Below are 17,591 nucleotides of genomic sequence, written 5' to 3' on the forward strand. Positions count from 1 at the left end.
AGTCATGCCTACACGCCGTCATTTGTAAGGGGGACACGCTAGCACGTGGGCACGTTCGCATTCCAGAAATCTCCCGCGCGACACTGAAATAGTTGGTGACCTTAAGACCAAACACCAGCTTCAACTCGATCGCCCCAGCCAAGGCTTTGTCCACCTGGGTCTTCAAAACCTCCAGGGCTGAGGACTCCACCACCACTCGAGCTCATACCAGGTGCTTGAAGAACCAGGGCTGGTGAGGAACTACCCTGTCCAGGACAGCCAGGAAAGTCCCTTCAAGTAGAAACGGACAGAAATACAGTAGCCACCCCTCCCCCCCCTTTCTCATTCACAGAATTGTGGACAACAAAGGCTGGAAGGGATTGCAGGACGTCACATCTAGTCCAAGCCTCTGCTCCAAGCAGAACCAGCCCCAACTACATCATTCCTCATCTTGCACCTGAGCAAGGACCAGTTCAAAAGAAAAGCCATGAACACAGGTGAATGCTCGGTTGACTCCTTTGCCTTTACACTTTTATTGATGTGGATAAATACAGAGAAACATACCTGACAGCAAGATACTGAACACCTGGGAACCAGATTAATTAACCCACAAGAAGCCCTTACTGAGGAGTTGTCACATTTTGTAAGGGGGGGGCAAAATGGAAGGCAGTTTTTATGGGGAAGAGGGGCAGCAGGAGGGCAGGGAACCCCAAAATTATCTGTTTGCAAGCACAAGGCAGCCCTGAGTGCGAGATCAGAAAACACAAAATTTTGCTCTTTGGCTTAGTAGGGGTAAGACGTGACCTTTGAATTGAACCTCAGGGCTGATCTGAGGCATGTGTAGCGCTTGTGCATGTCCCCCCACTCTTAATGTCCTGCAATGCAGGCACCACCGTGAATGCGCAGGGTGCAAGGAAGCAACAAGGACAGCTTTAAAAGCCATCAAGCACCCTGCCAGCCAGACAGGGTGGCCGTAAAGCCCTGGGGCAAGCTCCCCCCATCCCACATGGCCCTTGGAAGGAAAATGGGTTCACCCTAGAATTTCCACAGCAGTCAGAGATCTCTGTTTTTAAAAACAAATGTCCAAAGTTTTAAGTATTTCAACCTGTCCGAAGTTAAACAACAGAAGCCCCTCTGCAGGGCATGAGTCTCCTGCCTCACGCGGCTGAACAAAAGTTTCCAAAGTCACCGACATGCAGAGACAGGGCCACAACCAACTCGGTGGCTCCCTGTTAAGCTCAAGTTGAGCTAATGTGATGGCAGGAGGCTCGGGCGGCAGTGGAAGTACAGAGAGTGGGTCCTTCCCTCCCGCTCCTGAGGCTTTCCCAGCCACCCCTGCTACTCCCCATCCAGTCGAGGCTGCCCCTGCTCTGACAGCACCTGGGCCAGTTCCAGTCTGGGATGTTTCAGGCTGGATGGAAGTGAAAGTAGCCTCGCCTGCATTGACAGCATCCCCTGGCTGAGCAAGACAAGGAACTTGCATGCAGAAGGGCAGAGCAGAACATTCAGCTCAGCACAGCCCTCCCTCCAGCACCTAGCAACTTAAACCATGTCCTTCTTCATCACCACCAGGAAAATCCACCTAAGCATCTCTATGTAACAGCTGCCTAACTCCCCTAAGTCAGACAACTTTATGTTCCAAGACTCTGGTCACCACAGAATACCAGGCAGGTCAGCACCAACAAGACTTCTTTCACATGCACACACTCAGCTGAGCCACGAACTCCCATCTCCCACCCACACTTAGCACCAGACCAGGCATGTAACAAAGCACAAGAAATCAGGTCCTAATTCCTTGTGTAAGACAAAGATAAAGAATGCAGCAAGATAAAGCCTAGGGGCAATTTTAGCTGGTACCAGAGATGCTCTGCCTGCAGAAAACAAACTGTTCTTCCACATGGATCCAAGCTGCATCCTGGGCACCATGAGGGTTTCCCATGATCCAAACCAGTTTCCTAATTCACGACTGTGTCAACCAATGGAAGACAGGAGGTTTCACCATTTGGACCCCGAATTCTAAGCAGCTCCCCATCCTGTACCAGAATCCACAACACGGGCCAGGGACATCCAACCCTTTGTTCCTCACACACCGCCACCTGTGAAGAATCAAAGCTGCTGTGAACCAGGTAAGAGCAAGAATTGAACAAAAGGAAAGACCCCCAGCATTCTCATTTCACTGCTGGCCTCTCTGGGAGCTAGTAAAGCCAAATGCTCGCTGTCTATTGAAGATGTGGTCATGAGATGCATCTATTTCTACCAGAGAAAAGAGCAATACTCTGGTCCCTTGGTTCAGATTCACAGCTGTAGGCGATGTGTATGCAGCTATTTTCATTTTTTAAACCAGTACCTCTGTTTCCAAAACTAACAGGTACAGAGAAACAGCAGCACGTTTTATCTCAAGGGTCAGCTCATCCAGCCCTGGCAGAGAAGACTGCATCTGAGTGAGAAAACAAGCTGTTCCCCTGCTAAAAACATTTTGGTAGGGAAAAGGCAGAAGAGTCAGACCAAAAAGCTTTCGGTCTAGAAATAAAGTAGCCGTGCTGACAGTGAGGGGGGAGGGCAGCAGTTTATGATTAAAAAGAAACAAATCCAGAGTGTAATGCAGAACAGGTCAAATTTCAGAAGAGCATATGGAGAAAATAAATACAGTGGCAACTTGGGAAATTATCTGAACCACGAGGGAGAAGTCATTAGTTTTTCAGCAAGTAAATGGAAAAGAAAAAAAAGCATGCCTAACACTGCTTGGATTCCCCTGCTCCAGGCCTCCACCAGCTGCCAACACTGGCACAGGAGTCCCTCAGGGAGCTGTTTCTGGAGGTGCCCTGCACACAGGGCCAGACATAATGGACTTCTCTAGCCAGCACAAACTCCACTGCCTGACAACGCCAAACCTACAACTTGAGACATGCGCAGGCTGATCCGAAGGAGTTCCCCCCTCCTTTTGCCTCTCTTGTTCTGATCTTGCTTTCCAGGGGCTACTGCACCAGGTCAGAGTCTTCTAGAGGTTCAAACCCGTGTCAGACTGGCTGACTCCACTGACTTCCACCAGCTTTACTCCACACGGGAACAGCAGAGCCCACACGGTTTGTGCATTTTGCAGGATGCCACACAAAGGGACACCTGCCCCACACAATGCAGAGACTATGCACCAGAGATAGCACCTGCAAACTGGCACAGCTGAGGGAGAGCAAAGCAGAGCAGCCAGAGGCCTGACCAAATGCAAGGAGGAGTCTGCTTAGCTGTTATTTCCATCTTAGCACCTTTCCAGGTATAGCCACATGCAGGGGCTGCAGACACAGCTACCTCCCCCGCAAAACTCAAGCCATTTCTAGGCACATGCCTGTATGGCCAGATGACATGGGCTCATGAATGCCAGTAATACAAGAGGCAACACTGAGACCCAGACAACTATACTGGGGGTAGGAGTGCAGGGAAGACACAGATCTAGGCTCCCAATCCCCACAAGAACGCTAGCCCCACTTGAAGTCCCAGCTCCTCATGCATCAGGTCCAGCCCCACATGCCAGCCCGACTCTGGCCACTGAAACACTCAGCCCCAGCTGCCTCAAAAGACTGTTGAAGAACAAGTCACATCATTTTTCTTTAATTAATCTGCATAAAAATCTCGTTCCATAATGACACTGAAGTACATTTTAAAGCATCTGAAATCACAACCCCAGCTTGAGCCCATCTGGGGCGCAGCACCTCTTTCCCTTTCCTAAGTCTCACTTCCATTATTAGGCAGCATTTATCTCAGCAGGAGACTGGAGCAAGGTCCTGGAAGGCACCTTGCTGCTCTTCTCACCACCGGGGTGCCAAGTCCTGGCCCCTTTGTGAGTTTGGCTTGGCACCCGCTCCTCCCCCTACACTCCCCAGACATGCTTTGTCACTAAAGCAATGTGATGGAGCCTGCCACAGCCATTCCAGTGCAACCAGCATGATCTGGTAGGGAGTACCTGGCATGTGCTTCAGGTAGAGGGAAGGGGAAAGCATCAGCCAGGTTCACAGGATGCTCCCCCCTCGCCTTGGAGGGGGAAGGATAAAAGGCCAATACAAGCAGGTGTGCATGTAAAGCGCTTTACGAGGGTGGAGCAGCAGGAACCTCATTCTACGTGTGAGGAAATGGAAGCAGAGGAAGGCAAGACACCACACCCAGGGTTACACCAGCAGTCAGTGGCAGAGCTGTCCCCCCTGCCCCATTTACCAGACTGTGCTACTGCCAGCTGCAGGGCTCTCCTTAGGCACTTCTTGTGCCTCCCTCTCACGCGTCAACCCATACCCCTCTTCATTGCCAGCCATGCCTGGAGCAACCTCGCACTCCCCCTCTCATAAGCTGCTCTGGGAAGGCTGGAGACCAGCAGGGCTTCACCAGCCAGCCAGAGCCTTCAGAAATGGCCTCCTGCAGCAGCCCCCGCCCCACCAGTTACAAAATGAAAAGGAACAGAACACTAACAGATATAACTTACTGTTTAAATTATTTTTAAAAAGTCTTTTAAGAGATTCTGCGACATATTTTAAATACCCCTGCGCCCCGGCCCCTGTAGGACACAAACCCTGGTTGGGGCTTTGTTCCAAGAGGGGACAGACCCCAGCGATTCCAGTGGGATTGGGGGGGGGAGGGCAGGAGCGTGGAACAAAGAAAGGGTGTTTCTTATCCTTTCACAGCTTGGAGGACTGCGCTCTACATCCCAATAATAAAAACGATAATTAACAGGTCTTTGTGAGGCAGTGGAAGTTAAAACAGCCCCTTCCCTCCCCTGCAGGGGCTGGCCTGAGTCAGGCTCGTCTGTACAAACTCAGTAGTAAAAAGGGCTCTACTTGGGGAGTGGTGGCAGGGGTGGGGGGGGTTCTGACGGCAGAGGGGGCGGTTGGGGTTTGTCCGTGTTGGCGGCTCTGGTGCTCCCAGCAGCCCGCGGATTCAAGTACTCGCTGTACGAGTGCACAAAGTCGAAAGCAGGGGGCTGGGTGGGCTGCATGCCCTGGGCACTCAGCAGTGAGTGCAGCATGTTGACTGTATCCTGGTAGTCAATGGCCTGGGTTGCGTTGTGGCCATTGGCCCCGGCAGGACCTTTGTCTGTTTTGCTGTGGGCACCCCTGGCTTTGCCAGCCTGGGGCAAGGGAAGGCCAGGGGTGTCTGAGCTGTGCCCAGGTAGCTGAGCTGTGCCAGGGAGGTGGGGGTAGAACTGCATGCCGGAAGTTTTGGAGCTTTTACTGATTTTTGGTGGGTGCTCGTGCACTACAGTCGACGCCTCCTCCAGGAGTGGCCTCTTTCGAGCGGAGCCAGACAAGCCAAAGCCCTTGTGAGGCAAAGCACTCTGCTGGCCACTGTGCTTCAAGTCTCCAGGCCGCTTGTTCCCGGCAACGCTGGTGCCGGCTGCCGGCTGCACATGCAAATGTTTGTGAATGTGGTGGTTGTGATGGTGGTGGTGGTGATTAGAAGAGTGGCCCTTGTGCTTCTCCTTGTGGTCACGGCTCTTCCCGCTGCTCTCGTCTGAGGAGCTGTGCCTGTCCGAGGCAGCTGGCACCTTGATCCGCATTTTTATCTCCTCAGGCTTGGAGGGCAGCGGCCTGTCTCCAGCGCCGCCGGCCACAGGGATCCTTAGCTTGAGGGCAGAAGCCTTGTCTCCCTTGTCGGCAGCAAGGCGCTCTGCGCTCTCTGAGCCACCAATGGGGATCTTAAGGATGATAGGGGAGGGTGTGCCCTCAGGCTGCGCCTCCCGCTCCCGCTGCTGCTGCACCAGCAGGTTCTGCGCGGCATAGGCGTACTGAGACCGCACATTGGCCTCCATGTTCTCCAGCTGCCGCTTCTGTGCAGCCAGCTCCTCAGCATGCTTGGCCCGGTACTCCTTCAATGACACCTTTGCCGAGGGTGCACTCTTGCTGCCCTGCTTCTGGTACGTGGTGCCATCCTGTTGCAGAGGGTGGTCGGTGGCTGCCGCACCCTCATTAGTCCTGTGACCTTGGCTGGCCTCTAGTTTGTGCGGCGGGTGCTGGGACATCCAGTGGTCTGACTGCGACGTCTCCAAGCCGCCCTGGGAGCTGGGCGAGTCTGCAGCAGCTGGGAGGGAAGATGCAGCACCTGCGGTGGAGGAAGTCGACATGCTCATCAAGCCAGCGATGTTCATGTCTGAGCTATTGTTCCTGGAGATCATGCTGAGGATTGTCTGCTCCGAGAGGCTCTCATCCTCTCCGTGGTCATCGGCCTTGGATTTCTTGGCTGCCTGAGAGGCCTGAAAGGAGACAGAAAAGGCATTTGCATGCTGCTGGCTCTGCATCACAGGCTCCATTCCTTATTGGGGTAGGTGCAGGCTGCTGCAACTGATGCCACTGCCTCTATGCAAGGCAACAGCAGGCCTGAGGAGCTCATGAGCAGTTATCCCAGTGGTGCAACTTTAGTACTTGACTGTCCTGCAACAAGTCTGGCTTTCCTTGGGCTTCCTAGATCAACCAATCTCACCAGCCAGCTAGGCTAGATAATCCTCAGCCAGCATCTTCTTGGGGGAGCATATCACACGGCAAAGGTACATGCACCAGCAAATCTAGGCCATGCTGGAGTGAGAAGCAGCAGCCAGCTGGCACAAGCTGCAAGTGGCAGCCATTGAGAGGGCAGATCACTCTCAGTTCAGGAGGTCAGCCAGCCTATTCAAGAACCTTGGAAGCCTTGAATGCTGCTAGGAGGTAAGTGTAAATTAAAGCTCAGTCCTCAGGGAAAGCAGCAGACAAGCCTTTCCACCTCTGCCTGGGTAAGAAGCATCCAACTCATCCACAGGGAATGAGCTCATCAGCCTGAGCTGAAGAACAGTGAGGCTTCCAGTGTGCTAATTCAAAACTCATGAAGACAAGCATCCATGGAATTTTGTTCTGCGGCATTTCCCTCCCCAGACATTGGCTGGCATTGTTAACAGAGATACCGCACAAACGTGGCCCAGACACTTCACAGACTGCGTTCTCTAGGAGTCAGCAGTGGGAAGCAGCCCAGCACAGGAGATTCTTACCCGCCAGTTCCGGATGCGTTTGAGTCGGTTCGGAGTTTTCTCAAGGATCTGCAGGAACTCATGAGTCAGCTCTGCAAAGGAGACACACAGAACAGAGACAGGAATGTCAGAAGGATACAGAGCACCCCCTGCTTACTGATGGGTGGAGCTACTCGAGATGAGATGGAGCTATTCCAGGAAGGGAAATGCTGAGAACTAGTAACACTGGCCCACATTTAAATTCATCCCCTTTCATGCGTTTTATTGTCTCTAGTGTACCACAGAAGCTGCCACGCTGGAAACCTCAGCAAGATCAGAAGCCCTTTGAGTCCATGAAGCGGCCGTGTCTGATTGGCAGACCCAGGAACAGAGATGCCAAGGTAATAAAAATGCCTTTTTGGGAGGGAACCTTGCTCCAAAACTTACCATCTAAGAGCTCCAGAGTTACAGTGCCATCAACGTATTCCCACCAGTGCTTCCCGTCCGTGGAGACTGGGATCTCCCAGTTGGACCACTTACAAGCCAGGTGGATACAGACGCAGGCCACAACGGGAGGGGTGTACTGCAGGCTGAAGGTGGTCAGGTGCAGGCTGACGTCACCAGCAGGGAGAGAGAAACAGAAAGCCATGAACTCCCAAGCCTGAACCTCAGCACACACAATCGCCCGCTGAACAGACACTGCGGATGAGGTGGGCATGGCGGGAATGTTCCTGAAGGGACACGGGCAATTCCTCCCCTGGTACGGCCCTGTTTTACAGGCGTCTCTATCCTGCACTGCCAATGCACTCATTGTGCCCCTGCTCTGCTCAAACCAATTCAGCTCCGGGCTTCTCCACAAGGTTTCCCACAGGCCCGTGCCAATCGTGGGCTTTGAGGCCTAGCGCGGGAAAAAGTAAAACCCTGAGCCTGCACAGGCCCCACAGAGTATGGGCAGTTAGGTTATTTGGTCGTGCCTGGGCTCTGCCCAACCTGAAAAGAAATTCAGACAAGTCCGCTCCTGCCGCTGAAGCAAGTTTACGTGGCTGGAGAATGCAGATCCCCAAGCCACATGGCACTCCTGTGAAGTCAACATGATGGGTGAGGACACACATATCATCGCGACAAAACCGGAGAAAACACAGGTCACAAGAGGAAGCCTATAGAGCCTGCACCTCCCTTGAAGTTTGACCTCATCAACCATGCAGAGCTCCAGACAGCAAAGCAATGAGAAAAAAAAATTAGCCACAGCCAACGCAGGCAGGTGCTGGCAAAACAGGCGCGTCCCAGGAGGTACAGAGAGGCTATGGAAAGGAGGAATGATTAAGGAAAGCCTCACGCCCGCTCTGTGAGATATTTATCATAGAAGCGCACATCATGACTTCTTGGCAAGGCTGAACCACTTAAAAATCAAAGCGGGGAATCGATCTGTTCTGCACAAGAGACACAGTGCGCCCTCCACACGTTTACAATGCTCACTTCAAATACAGGGTTTACAAACGCACTAATTTAGGAGTTAAAATGGATTACAACAGGCTCCTCAAAGAAAAAGAGATGGGCAACTTCTGAACTGTCCCAGATGACTTGATCAATTGAAATGGACTCTTCCGACCTTTACTACCCTTCAAACGTAACCCATACCCACTATTTATTTTTAAGAAATGTAAATTGTAATTTAGCCAAGTCATTAAGAATTGTTGTAAATGATTATGAACATTACAGAAGCTAGATGGGCTGAAATGGGGTCATTTCAACAGGGTTAGCTCAGTTAGGTGTTACACTTTCTCTAAAGGTAACACACACAGCACTTCTGGCTGACGACTCGGTGGCAGAAGAGGGAGCAGGAGGACACCTCTGCTAAGCACAAATACTGAGCTCAGGGACTGCGATTCACTGACACCCCTGCCTTCCCCACAATCTCCTAGCACTAGATCTGCTAAACAAGACACTAGCCATTGAGTCAACTGGAAATTGAGAGCTGCGTTTAACAGTGTGCCCCACCTGCTTTTGAGCTGCTCTGACTTATTAGTGACCCTCCATTTTTCAAAGAAGCTAAGATTAGCAAGAGACTGATGTTTGATCCTACACATCATTAACTACCAGCGTGGCATTTTGTGCTTCTAGTTCAGCTTCCTAATGAAAATCTTTGTATAGGAATTTATTTACACTAAATATTTAAATACGTTAAAATGGAGAGACTGTGGAATCCTGAAGCCAACTGTCATGAACCCAGGATATTCAGCCAGGGTTTCACTTGAAGTTAAAATGGGTAAATAACCTCAAGTGCTACATTTTAGTGACACCGTAAGGGAGAAAGCGAAACAGTTGTTTTTAAAAATGCGATCAAGTTAATCTGGAATGCCTAATTCATAACATCATTTCATGGCATCACTACAAGGTAGAGTTAAGAGTGCTTTAACTGTGCATTTCTTACCTTATACTTTGATTTTTTAAGGGTAACCTTAATTCTATATCCTTGGTTTTGTAATGATTGGTTTGGGGATAAATACAATGTCACTAAAATACGTTTCACAGGGAGGTGGGGGTAGTCTTTTTTTACCCATAAATTATAACATACTCTTTTATAACAGTCTGTCTGGGAATCCCATAATACAACACTGTACTAAGGTCCCGCAAACTTCTGAATATAAAACACTTAGAAGTTCTACACAATGTTTCCACAGATCCTGCCAGAGAAAACAGCAGGGATGGAAGGAAGGGCATTACCTCCCCCTTACAGCTGGGTAAAAGGACACAGGGAGGGAGCAGCCTGCCCAAAGTCACATACCAGCAGTGGCAAAAGAAACAGAATTTTCCAATGCCAGTATTCCGTCTACACTAGAAAGGATTTGCTATTAAAAGTAACTGGAGATGCAGCTCTCAGACCAATGCAATTTTTTGTCAGGATACATCAGAGTCCCCTCAACAAAATACACTATACCAGCAAAATGACTGCATCAGCACAACACTGGCTACACTAGAGTTTTTGCAAGCAGACCCATGTCTAGCAAGGAGTATAGGAAAAAAACAAATTAAACTCAGGCTCCTTTACCAACACAGCTCTGCCAGAAAAACTTGGCAGACCTCTAGACCCAGGCCTGACTTTGTGCCAACATGATATTTTCTGGCAGCTTGCAGTAATTTAGGAACCAGAGCCCCCAAAAGACTGTGATTTCCCTCCTTTAAAGCTTTTAGTTATATTACTAGGTCTAACTTCTCTCAACACCCTCAAGAAGTCAACCTAGGTTTCTGCTGCACGCGAATAGCCCAGGTCAGAATTTTGTTCCGCGGGTTTGCATGAAGCAATGATGTAGGAGTTACCATCGTCCACCTTTTTTTCTTTAATCGAAATTTTAATTCCTGTCTTTTGAAATAAGAAATAGATTTTCCCGTTCTAATCTGAAAGTCCAAAGCAGCTCCAGATATTTCAAGAGGAAAAGAAGTGTCTTTGTTCTTCTCCGTGTCCATCACTTTAGGAATAAGAAGGGTTCAGCTTTACAGACCACTGCCTCTTATGTTAGTATACAAAGAAACAGCAAGACAGAACTGGCCCTCACATTGCCTCTCTTGATTTATAGTTGTTTGGGGTGGGACCTTATTTGTTCTGTGTTTAGACAGCACCTAGCACCATGGTGCTCCGGGCTACAATTTCAGTGTTCCAGGTCACACTGTAATGAAACTAGTAAAATACCGATCACATCCTTCAACATCCTCTCTAGAATCAGTTTCTTCTGTGGATTTTAGCAGCAACTGAATTCCCTCTATACCTCCATCTGGAATATTTCAAATCCGATGGGAAACCGTGGGGCAGGGAGAGTTTCTCTTCTGGAATAGCTCTGAATAAATCCCAGGTATTCACTAGACAACGACCCTCCCCAAGAGATTACAAGACATATGCCCTCCTACAGATAAAACCCTGGGCCAGAAACACACAAATCAATTTTAAAGTAATAATAACCTGTTAGTAGCCATGAAGTAGGAAGTTTGTGCCAAATCCTTGCTGGCTGGAAACGAAAAAAAAAGAAATAAGAGTTAGCCTGGATACTGCTACAGAGACAGTCAGTTAGCAGTGTTCATGATGGATAAGAACCAACTGTAAAGTATCTTACTGGTCTGATTAGCTCTAGCTCCACCCTACACCTATTGTTCTACTCAAAAGCAAGTTCTTTGTTTTCCTGCATTTCAGTATAGTAATGGCCCTCTGGTTCCAGTGACCTGCAACTGCAGAATCTTTATTCTGAAGCTCAGTATACCACCATTAAACATACAAGATGGAAGTCTGGACATGTCCACAGAGAACCATGAGTCAATGCTACCCCCACATGCTTAAGCAGCCCTTTTCTAGAAAAAAAATGTTTCAAGTTATAGAGAGCGTTAAGCTCCCTGTGTGAATCAATTCACCTATGACCAAAACGCAGTTGCCTGTGTAGCAGAAGGCAACAAGCGTACAACAGCATACTGCGAGTCTCTTACCTCGCACTAGCTGCGTGCACTTCACCACATGGGTATGGGGGTGATCAATAGTGATCTCGAAACCTGAAAGAAAAGAAGAAACACGAGGCCATTAGGAGATGGACAGAATTCAGCCACAGTACTACATACCATGCATGCCTCCTGCTCCTGGAAAGGCAAATCTGTTCCTTGTACTTCCCCTCCCCATTAAAATCTCCTGCTTTCTGCTCAGAGACAGACAGAATAAAGTAGGCTGTCTTCCTATATCCAGGAGGCTGAAGCTGCCCAAATACAAAGCCTGAAGGTTATTGCTGCTTCCTGGTCTCCAAGCAGCTAAATAAACTTCACCTCACTGTAGAGAGAACAGCTATTACGGATATGAGAAGAACAACAGGACAAAATCTCTTGCAAGAGCTGAAAGGAAGGAAGATGACAATGGCACCTGCTCAGAGGAATTGTTGTCACTCAAAGTCAAGAGGAAGAAGGTGTCTTCCTTCTGAGGAGTCTGAATATCAGGTGCAGGTATTCCTTACTCCACATTCCCATTCAGTACATACACTTTGCATAGACGAGCCCATGTGAGCAACCTGCTTTTTTGCTGTCTAATTAGCATATTCTAAGGAGAACAGGGGGAAAGGGGGATGGCTAAGAGAAGTCACTGGAAAACTGAGCACAGGCTTCCTGTGTAACCATGAGCGAGTCACTTAATACCTATGGGTCCTCATTTCACCACTCTGGAAGCTAGGGATCATTCCTGCTTACTCACTTTACAGTGGAGTTAGAAGTAGCAAAGATTTTTCCAGAACTTTAACTGCAAAGGGCTCTATATTTTCATTGCCTTGCACACTGAAGAACTGTATGTTTGAATATAACTTAATTTTGAATTCATCAGGATTAGTCATTTAAAAAAAAAAGGCTAATAACAATCTAACAGAACCTCCTCTACAGGAGCTTCTATCACTTAATTACCTGGACTTGCAAGAAAGGCCCAATCTTAGAAACAATGAAGGGCTACGATTAAAACAATAATGAAGAAAACTAAGGCTGTGACAGCTCTGTTGACCTTGAGAAAATACTCATCCCACAGAAATACAGTGCCCCACTGAAAACTGCTGCCCATCCTGGCCACTGCATTACAGCGCCGTGTTGCTATAGTGTTTAACAATCTGTATCCATAGAAAAATTGGCATCTAAGCAGTACAAAACCTGCTGGGGGAAAAAAACAGGTCAAGCTTTACATGTTTACATTTTTCCCCCTGAACACTTAGCTTGAGTTGAAGTTAAACCTGAAACACTGATAATAAAAACAAGCCATGAGTTGAAAGTGTGAGGGAAAAAAAAGGTGGGGTGCCTAGACTCATGCTCTCCTGCTGGCCAGTTGCACCTCTGCCATTTGGCTGTGGAGAAGACTGGGGTTAGACTCTCCGCTCTCCTCCTGGGTCCGGGATTTGAGTAGCAGCCCGTCCGCTTTGAAAAACTTACCCAGGGTCTGCAGTATAATGCTCTCTAGAATGACCAGGTCTTGGGCTTGTTGCAGGTAAGCCTGGGGTTGAGAGGACAGGCAGGTTACTCACGAGGAGGCACTCTGTATAAAGCCTGCACATTTCTAACATGCTCTCTCAGGAAAGCAAAAAATAAAGGGGGAATCATTATCCCACTCAGTGCTAGAGGGAACTGACAAAGATTCCCCCCCACAAGAGAGAAAGCAGAGTGCTGGGTGGACCCAATGCCCTGTTGGCAATCGTCTCACAGGGGCTGCTGACGGATCCACGCTGGCCCAGTTTCTCTTCTGGGGAGACGAAGACCAGTTTTAGACACCACAGGACACATCAGCAGGAGCAGCTGGGTAAACAGTTAATTTTTTCCTAAAGCTTTGGGCAGGGTTGCATACTCTGTACCAGTAAGGAAGGATTCTCACAAGATGGGGAACAGCAATATTTCTAGCAATCCCATCACTAGGTGGGAGAGAGGAGGACTGAACTACATACACACCATTTTCTGCTCTTTACCTTGACAGTTGACATCCATGCCCTACTTTAATGCAGACGCCTTTAACATAGCCACTGCTACGTGGCACAATTGAGTCTCACATTCACACCAGTATAGCAGAAAGAAATAAGGGACACACAGAGCAGGAGAGAAAAGTCTTTTGCTATCCAGAAGCCAAAAAACTCTATGGTGTATAGCAGCGGGAAACTTGAAAGTTTCGTAACCATCTATTCTGCAACGTAACCATTCATCTGCAGAATGAATAGCTCTGTACTTGATATAATGAGACACTTCAGGATACAAGACCCCTGGAGCACACTGTCATCCCTCAGCTTCTTCTCCCACCAAGTGACACAATCACATCACCAATGTCCAGCCGCTTACCTCACTCCTAGTGTCTGGGAGAGGATCTTGGGGGTGCAAACAGGCGTGTGCCACCTTGATGACGTGCTCCAGCTTACGAGGCTGTTCCTCCACCTTGGCTGCCAAGAACAAGGCTGCCGGTGCCACGGACTGCGTGGAGGAGGACGAAAGAAGGAAAAACCTTGTAATAAATGTCTGGAATCAAGGACAAAAGCAGAGAAAATCCCTTTCTGAAGTGGACTAAGCAATAATCACCCATGTTTGTGTCTAGGATGTGCAAGATCAGAATGACCTGCAATCACTTCATATCTCTTGCCTTCCCAGCCAGCCAAGCCTCAGCCTCTCACCATGGATCAGCACTGGCCCCATTTTACATATGGGAAAACAGACACAGAAGCAGCGAGAACTACTAGGGGACACAACATGAAACTAGCAGAGAGTAAGTTTAAAACTGACAAAAATAAGTTCCTTTTTTAAATCCAGCATGTCATTCAAGGGTGGAACTTGTTGCCACCAGATGTGGTGGAAGCTGACAGTTTAGCCAGATTCAAAAAGGGATTGGACACATTCTTGGAGGAAAGGGGCATCAGTTGCCATTAAACACAGGATCAGGGGCACGGCCTCTGAATTAGAACTTCCTAGACCTTAAGCGCTGGAGGCTAAAAGTGAGAGGGGAACAGGGTAAAAAAACAAAAAAAACCCAAAACCCTTTGTCACCCCTTTTGCTCTCCCTTTCAGCACCTGCTCTCTGCCACCGTGCAACACAGGCCTATGCGATGTGCCATGGGGTCAAGGGCCTTGGCCCATCATGGAAAACTATAAACATCCCTTAAGAAGGGAGGCCACTGAAGACACATCAGATGGAACAACAAAAAAGAAAACAGGAACAGGAGTGAGGTCACAGGTTAATAACAAGGGATTCGAAAGGGGACACATAGTAGAGCACACTGACCAGTGCCCACTGCCCCTTGAACAAGTCAAGGGAACCTGTGAACACCAACCAGTGACATATTGCCCTGAGCAGAAGAGTGCCAGGAAGAAAGGCCCACACTCACCTGGGCAATCTCCAGCCAAAGCCTCCTTCCTGCTCCTTCTGGCTTGGCCAGAGCCAGAAGGAAGTTGACCAGGAGGCCCTGGGGCTTGGTGGGGCCATGGACAGGAAGCGCATAACAAAAAATGCGGGGAGATGTGCAGCCAGAACCTCAGCAGAATGTTATGGAGAAGGCAGAAGAGGGGCTGCAGCCTGGCAGTCAAGGTCCTCACATGACATAGGCCAATTTGTCACCTTGTGGGACATGGGCCTAGGCCCACCAGGTAACCTATTAGCCTCCCTCAGATGAATCCATGGAGCCAGTGGACACCACCAGTTATACTCTGCCCAGAAACAGGAAGGTACTAGAGACAGGAAAGCGACCCTGCAGTCCCTGGGGACCCTCCCAGCCAAAGCCTCCTTCCTAGCAAGATATATGGCCAGTTTAGCCAGGGCCAGGAGGAGGCTAACCAGGAGGTTCTGGGGCTTGGTGGGACCATGGACAAGGAGTGCAGGAGCAGGGGGAGATGGAGTGCAGCCTGGCACACTCACAGTCCCTGCATAACAGGACTTTTAACATGTCAAGGAAATCATGGGCCCAGGCCTGCCAAGAAAACTCTAAGCCCCCTCTAGTACTGGGGGCCACTAATGACACTTTACTGAGCACTCAAGATAAATAATAGTAAAAACAGGGACAGGAGTGGATGTCAGAGATTAGAGTACCAAGCAGGGACAACAAGTAGAGCACATCTGACAGTGTTCACGGGCCCTCAAACAAGTCTAAGGAGCCAGTGGACGCTACCCAGTGATACTCTGCCTGGAGATGGGAACAAGACAAGGAAAGCAGTCCTACAATCCCTGGGGACCCTCCTGGCCAGAGCCTCCTTCCTGTAACCTTAGCCAGGTCCAGGTGAAGGATGCCTGGGAGGTCCTGGGACTTGGTGGGGCCACACTACAAAAAAAAGGCACAGGGGAGAAGCGCAGCCAGAATCACAGCAGGAGGTTCTGGAGGAAGAAGGCAGAAGAGGGGCTGCAGCCAGGCACCCCCAAGGTCCCCAAGTGACAGCCTCCTTCCTGGTAAGATGCACACCCAGCGTAGCCAGGGCCAGAAAGAGGTTGATCAGGAGGCCCCAGGACTTTGTGAGGCTACGGACAGGAAGCACATAAAAAAGGCATGGGGGAGATGTGTAATGAGAGCCTCAACAAGAAGTTCTGGAGCAGGTGGAAGAGACGCTGCAGCCTGGTGCACTCAAGGTCCCAGAATGACAGGATTTTTAACACGTCAGGGAAAATCACAGGCCCAGACCCACCAAGGAAACTATAAGGTCCCTTTATTACTGGGGGCCACTAATGACACGTCACAGATGACTTGAGACAAATCATAATGAAAATGGGGACAAGAGTGGAGGTCAGAGGTTAAAAGAGTGAGTGAGCAGAGCACATCGGACAGCACCCGCAGGCCCTCAAATAAGTCTAAGCAGCCAGTGGACACCGCCCAGTGATACTCTACCTGGAGATGGGAACACACTAGGGACAGGAAAGCAACCTCACAGTCCCTGGGGACCCTCCCAGCCAGAGCCTCCTTCCTGATAAGGTACACAGCCAGTTTAGCCAGGGCCAGGAGGTCCTGGGGCTTGGTGGAGCCACAGACAGGGAGTGCATATATGAACAGGAACGGGGAACAGCGCAGCCAGAGCCTCAGGAGGAGTTTCTGGAGGAAGGAGGCAGAAGAGGGACTGCAGCCTTGTGCACTCCTGGTCCCCATGTGACACAGAATTTAACACTCCCTTTAGTATCGGGGCCACTAACGATGCATTCCAGATAACCTGGGACAACTAATAACGAAGACGGGGACAGAAGCAGATGTCCCACATGGCAGGACTTTTAACATGGCATGGAAAGTCACCAGCTCAGGTGCCTGCCAAGGAAACTATAAGCCCCAGGGACCACTAATGATGCTTTACTTACAACTTGAGGCAAATAACAATGAAAACAGGGTCAGAAGCAGAAACCCCACGTGACACTGGCCTACTCCTCACAGGCCCAGGGGCCAGCCAAGGAAACTATAGTACCGGGGACAGCTCATGGCACGTTATAGGTGACTTGGGATAAATAACATGGGAACCGGGGACAGGAGCCCAGCCCTAGCCTTGACCCCAGCCCCCCGGCGCTCGTCCCGCCCCGCACTCACGTTGCGGTGGAACTGCGTGAAGGCCTGCACCATGTAGAAGCGGTGCACGTAGACGATGGCCGTGTTAATGGTCAGCTGCGAGCTGCGCGGCCGGTCAAGGAAAAGGCGCGGACGAGCCCTCCCCCCGTTTCCCCACCCCCCCCGCACTCGAGCGCAGGCTGCGCGGCCTAGCGCGGCGGATACACGTTGAGGCGCTGGCCCATGTCCTGCAGCAAGTTAGCCGCCTGCTGCCGGTACGACAGCTCCTTGTCGGGGTCCAGGCCGGCGCGGCGCGACGGGCTGCGCTCCAGCTGCTCGCGCGTGAAATACCAGCGCCTCCCGCCGCCGCTGCCCGCCGAGGCCTCCATGGCGATCCGCCGCACGCACCGACGTACGCACGCACGCACGCCGCGTCGCGGCCGCCGCGCAGGCGCCCAGCCCGCCGGGAGGGCGGGGAGCGCGGTGCGCCTGCGCGGCCGGCCGGCTTCTGACGCACATGCGCTGTGTGAAGGGCGGGGTTTCGGAGAGAGAACTACTGAGCAGGCGCGACCGGCCGGCTCCTGGGGCACATGCGCTGTGTGAAAGCAGGAGAGGGGGGCAGCTGGAGACGGAACTACTGAGCATGCGTAGATGGCCGACTCCTTATGTGAAGTGGGGGG

At 50.4% G+C, this 17,591-nt stretch overlaps 1 protein-coding gene across 3 annotated transcripts; it reads right to left on the reverse strand.

Moving 5' to 3' along the window:
* Positions 1 to 481: 481 nt before the first annotated feature.
* On the reverse strand, positions 482 to 17,385 carry CCNT1 (cyclin T1). 3 transcript variants are annotated; one of them, XM_090053424.1, is made up of 9 exons: positions 17,137 to 17,385; positions 16,954 to 17,035; positions 13,754 to 13,882; positions 12,863 to 12,923; positions 11,402 to 11,464; positions 10,887 to 10,932; positions 7,379 to 7,542; positions 6,974 to 7,044; positions 482 to 6,208 (listed from the first exon to the last, which is right to left on the reverse strand). In XM_090053424.1, exons 1-9 carry the CDS (start codon positions 17,298 to 17,300, stop codon positions 4,793 to 4,795), a joined length of 2,196 nt encoding a protein of 731 aa, XP_089909550.1. In that variant the 5' UTR covers positions 17,301 to 17,385; the 3' UTR covers positions 482 to 4,792. The 3 variants fall into 3 exon arrangements, with proteins under 3 accessions (XP_089909550.1, XP_089909551.1, XP_089909552.1); XM_090053425.1 differs by lacking the exons at positions 12,863 to 12,923; positions 16,954 to 17,035; positions 17,137 to 17,385 and having other exon boundaries at positions 13,754 to 13,798; XM_090053426.1 differs by lacking the exons at positions 7,379 to 7,542; positions 11,402 to 11,464; positions 12,863 to 12,923; ... (1 more) ...; positions 16,954 to 17,035; positions 17,137 to 17,385 and having other exon boundaries at positions 10,887 to 10,928.
* Positions 17,386 to 17,591: the final 206 nt, after the last annotated feature.

Source organism: Crocodylus siamensis, chromosome 6, assembly GCF_052110815.1.
Source record: "Crocodylus siamensis isolate JL-2025a chromosome 6, ASM5211081v1, whole genome shotgun sequence".
NCBI classification, from domain to species: Eukaryota; Metazoa; Chordata; order Crocodylia; family Crocodylidae; genus Crocodylus; species Crocodylus siamensis.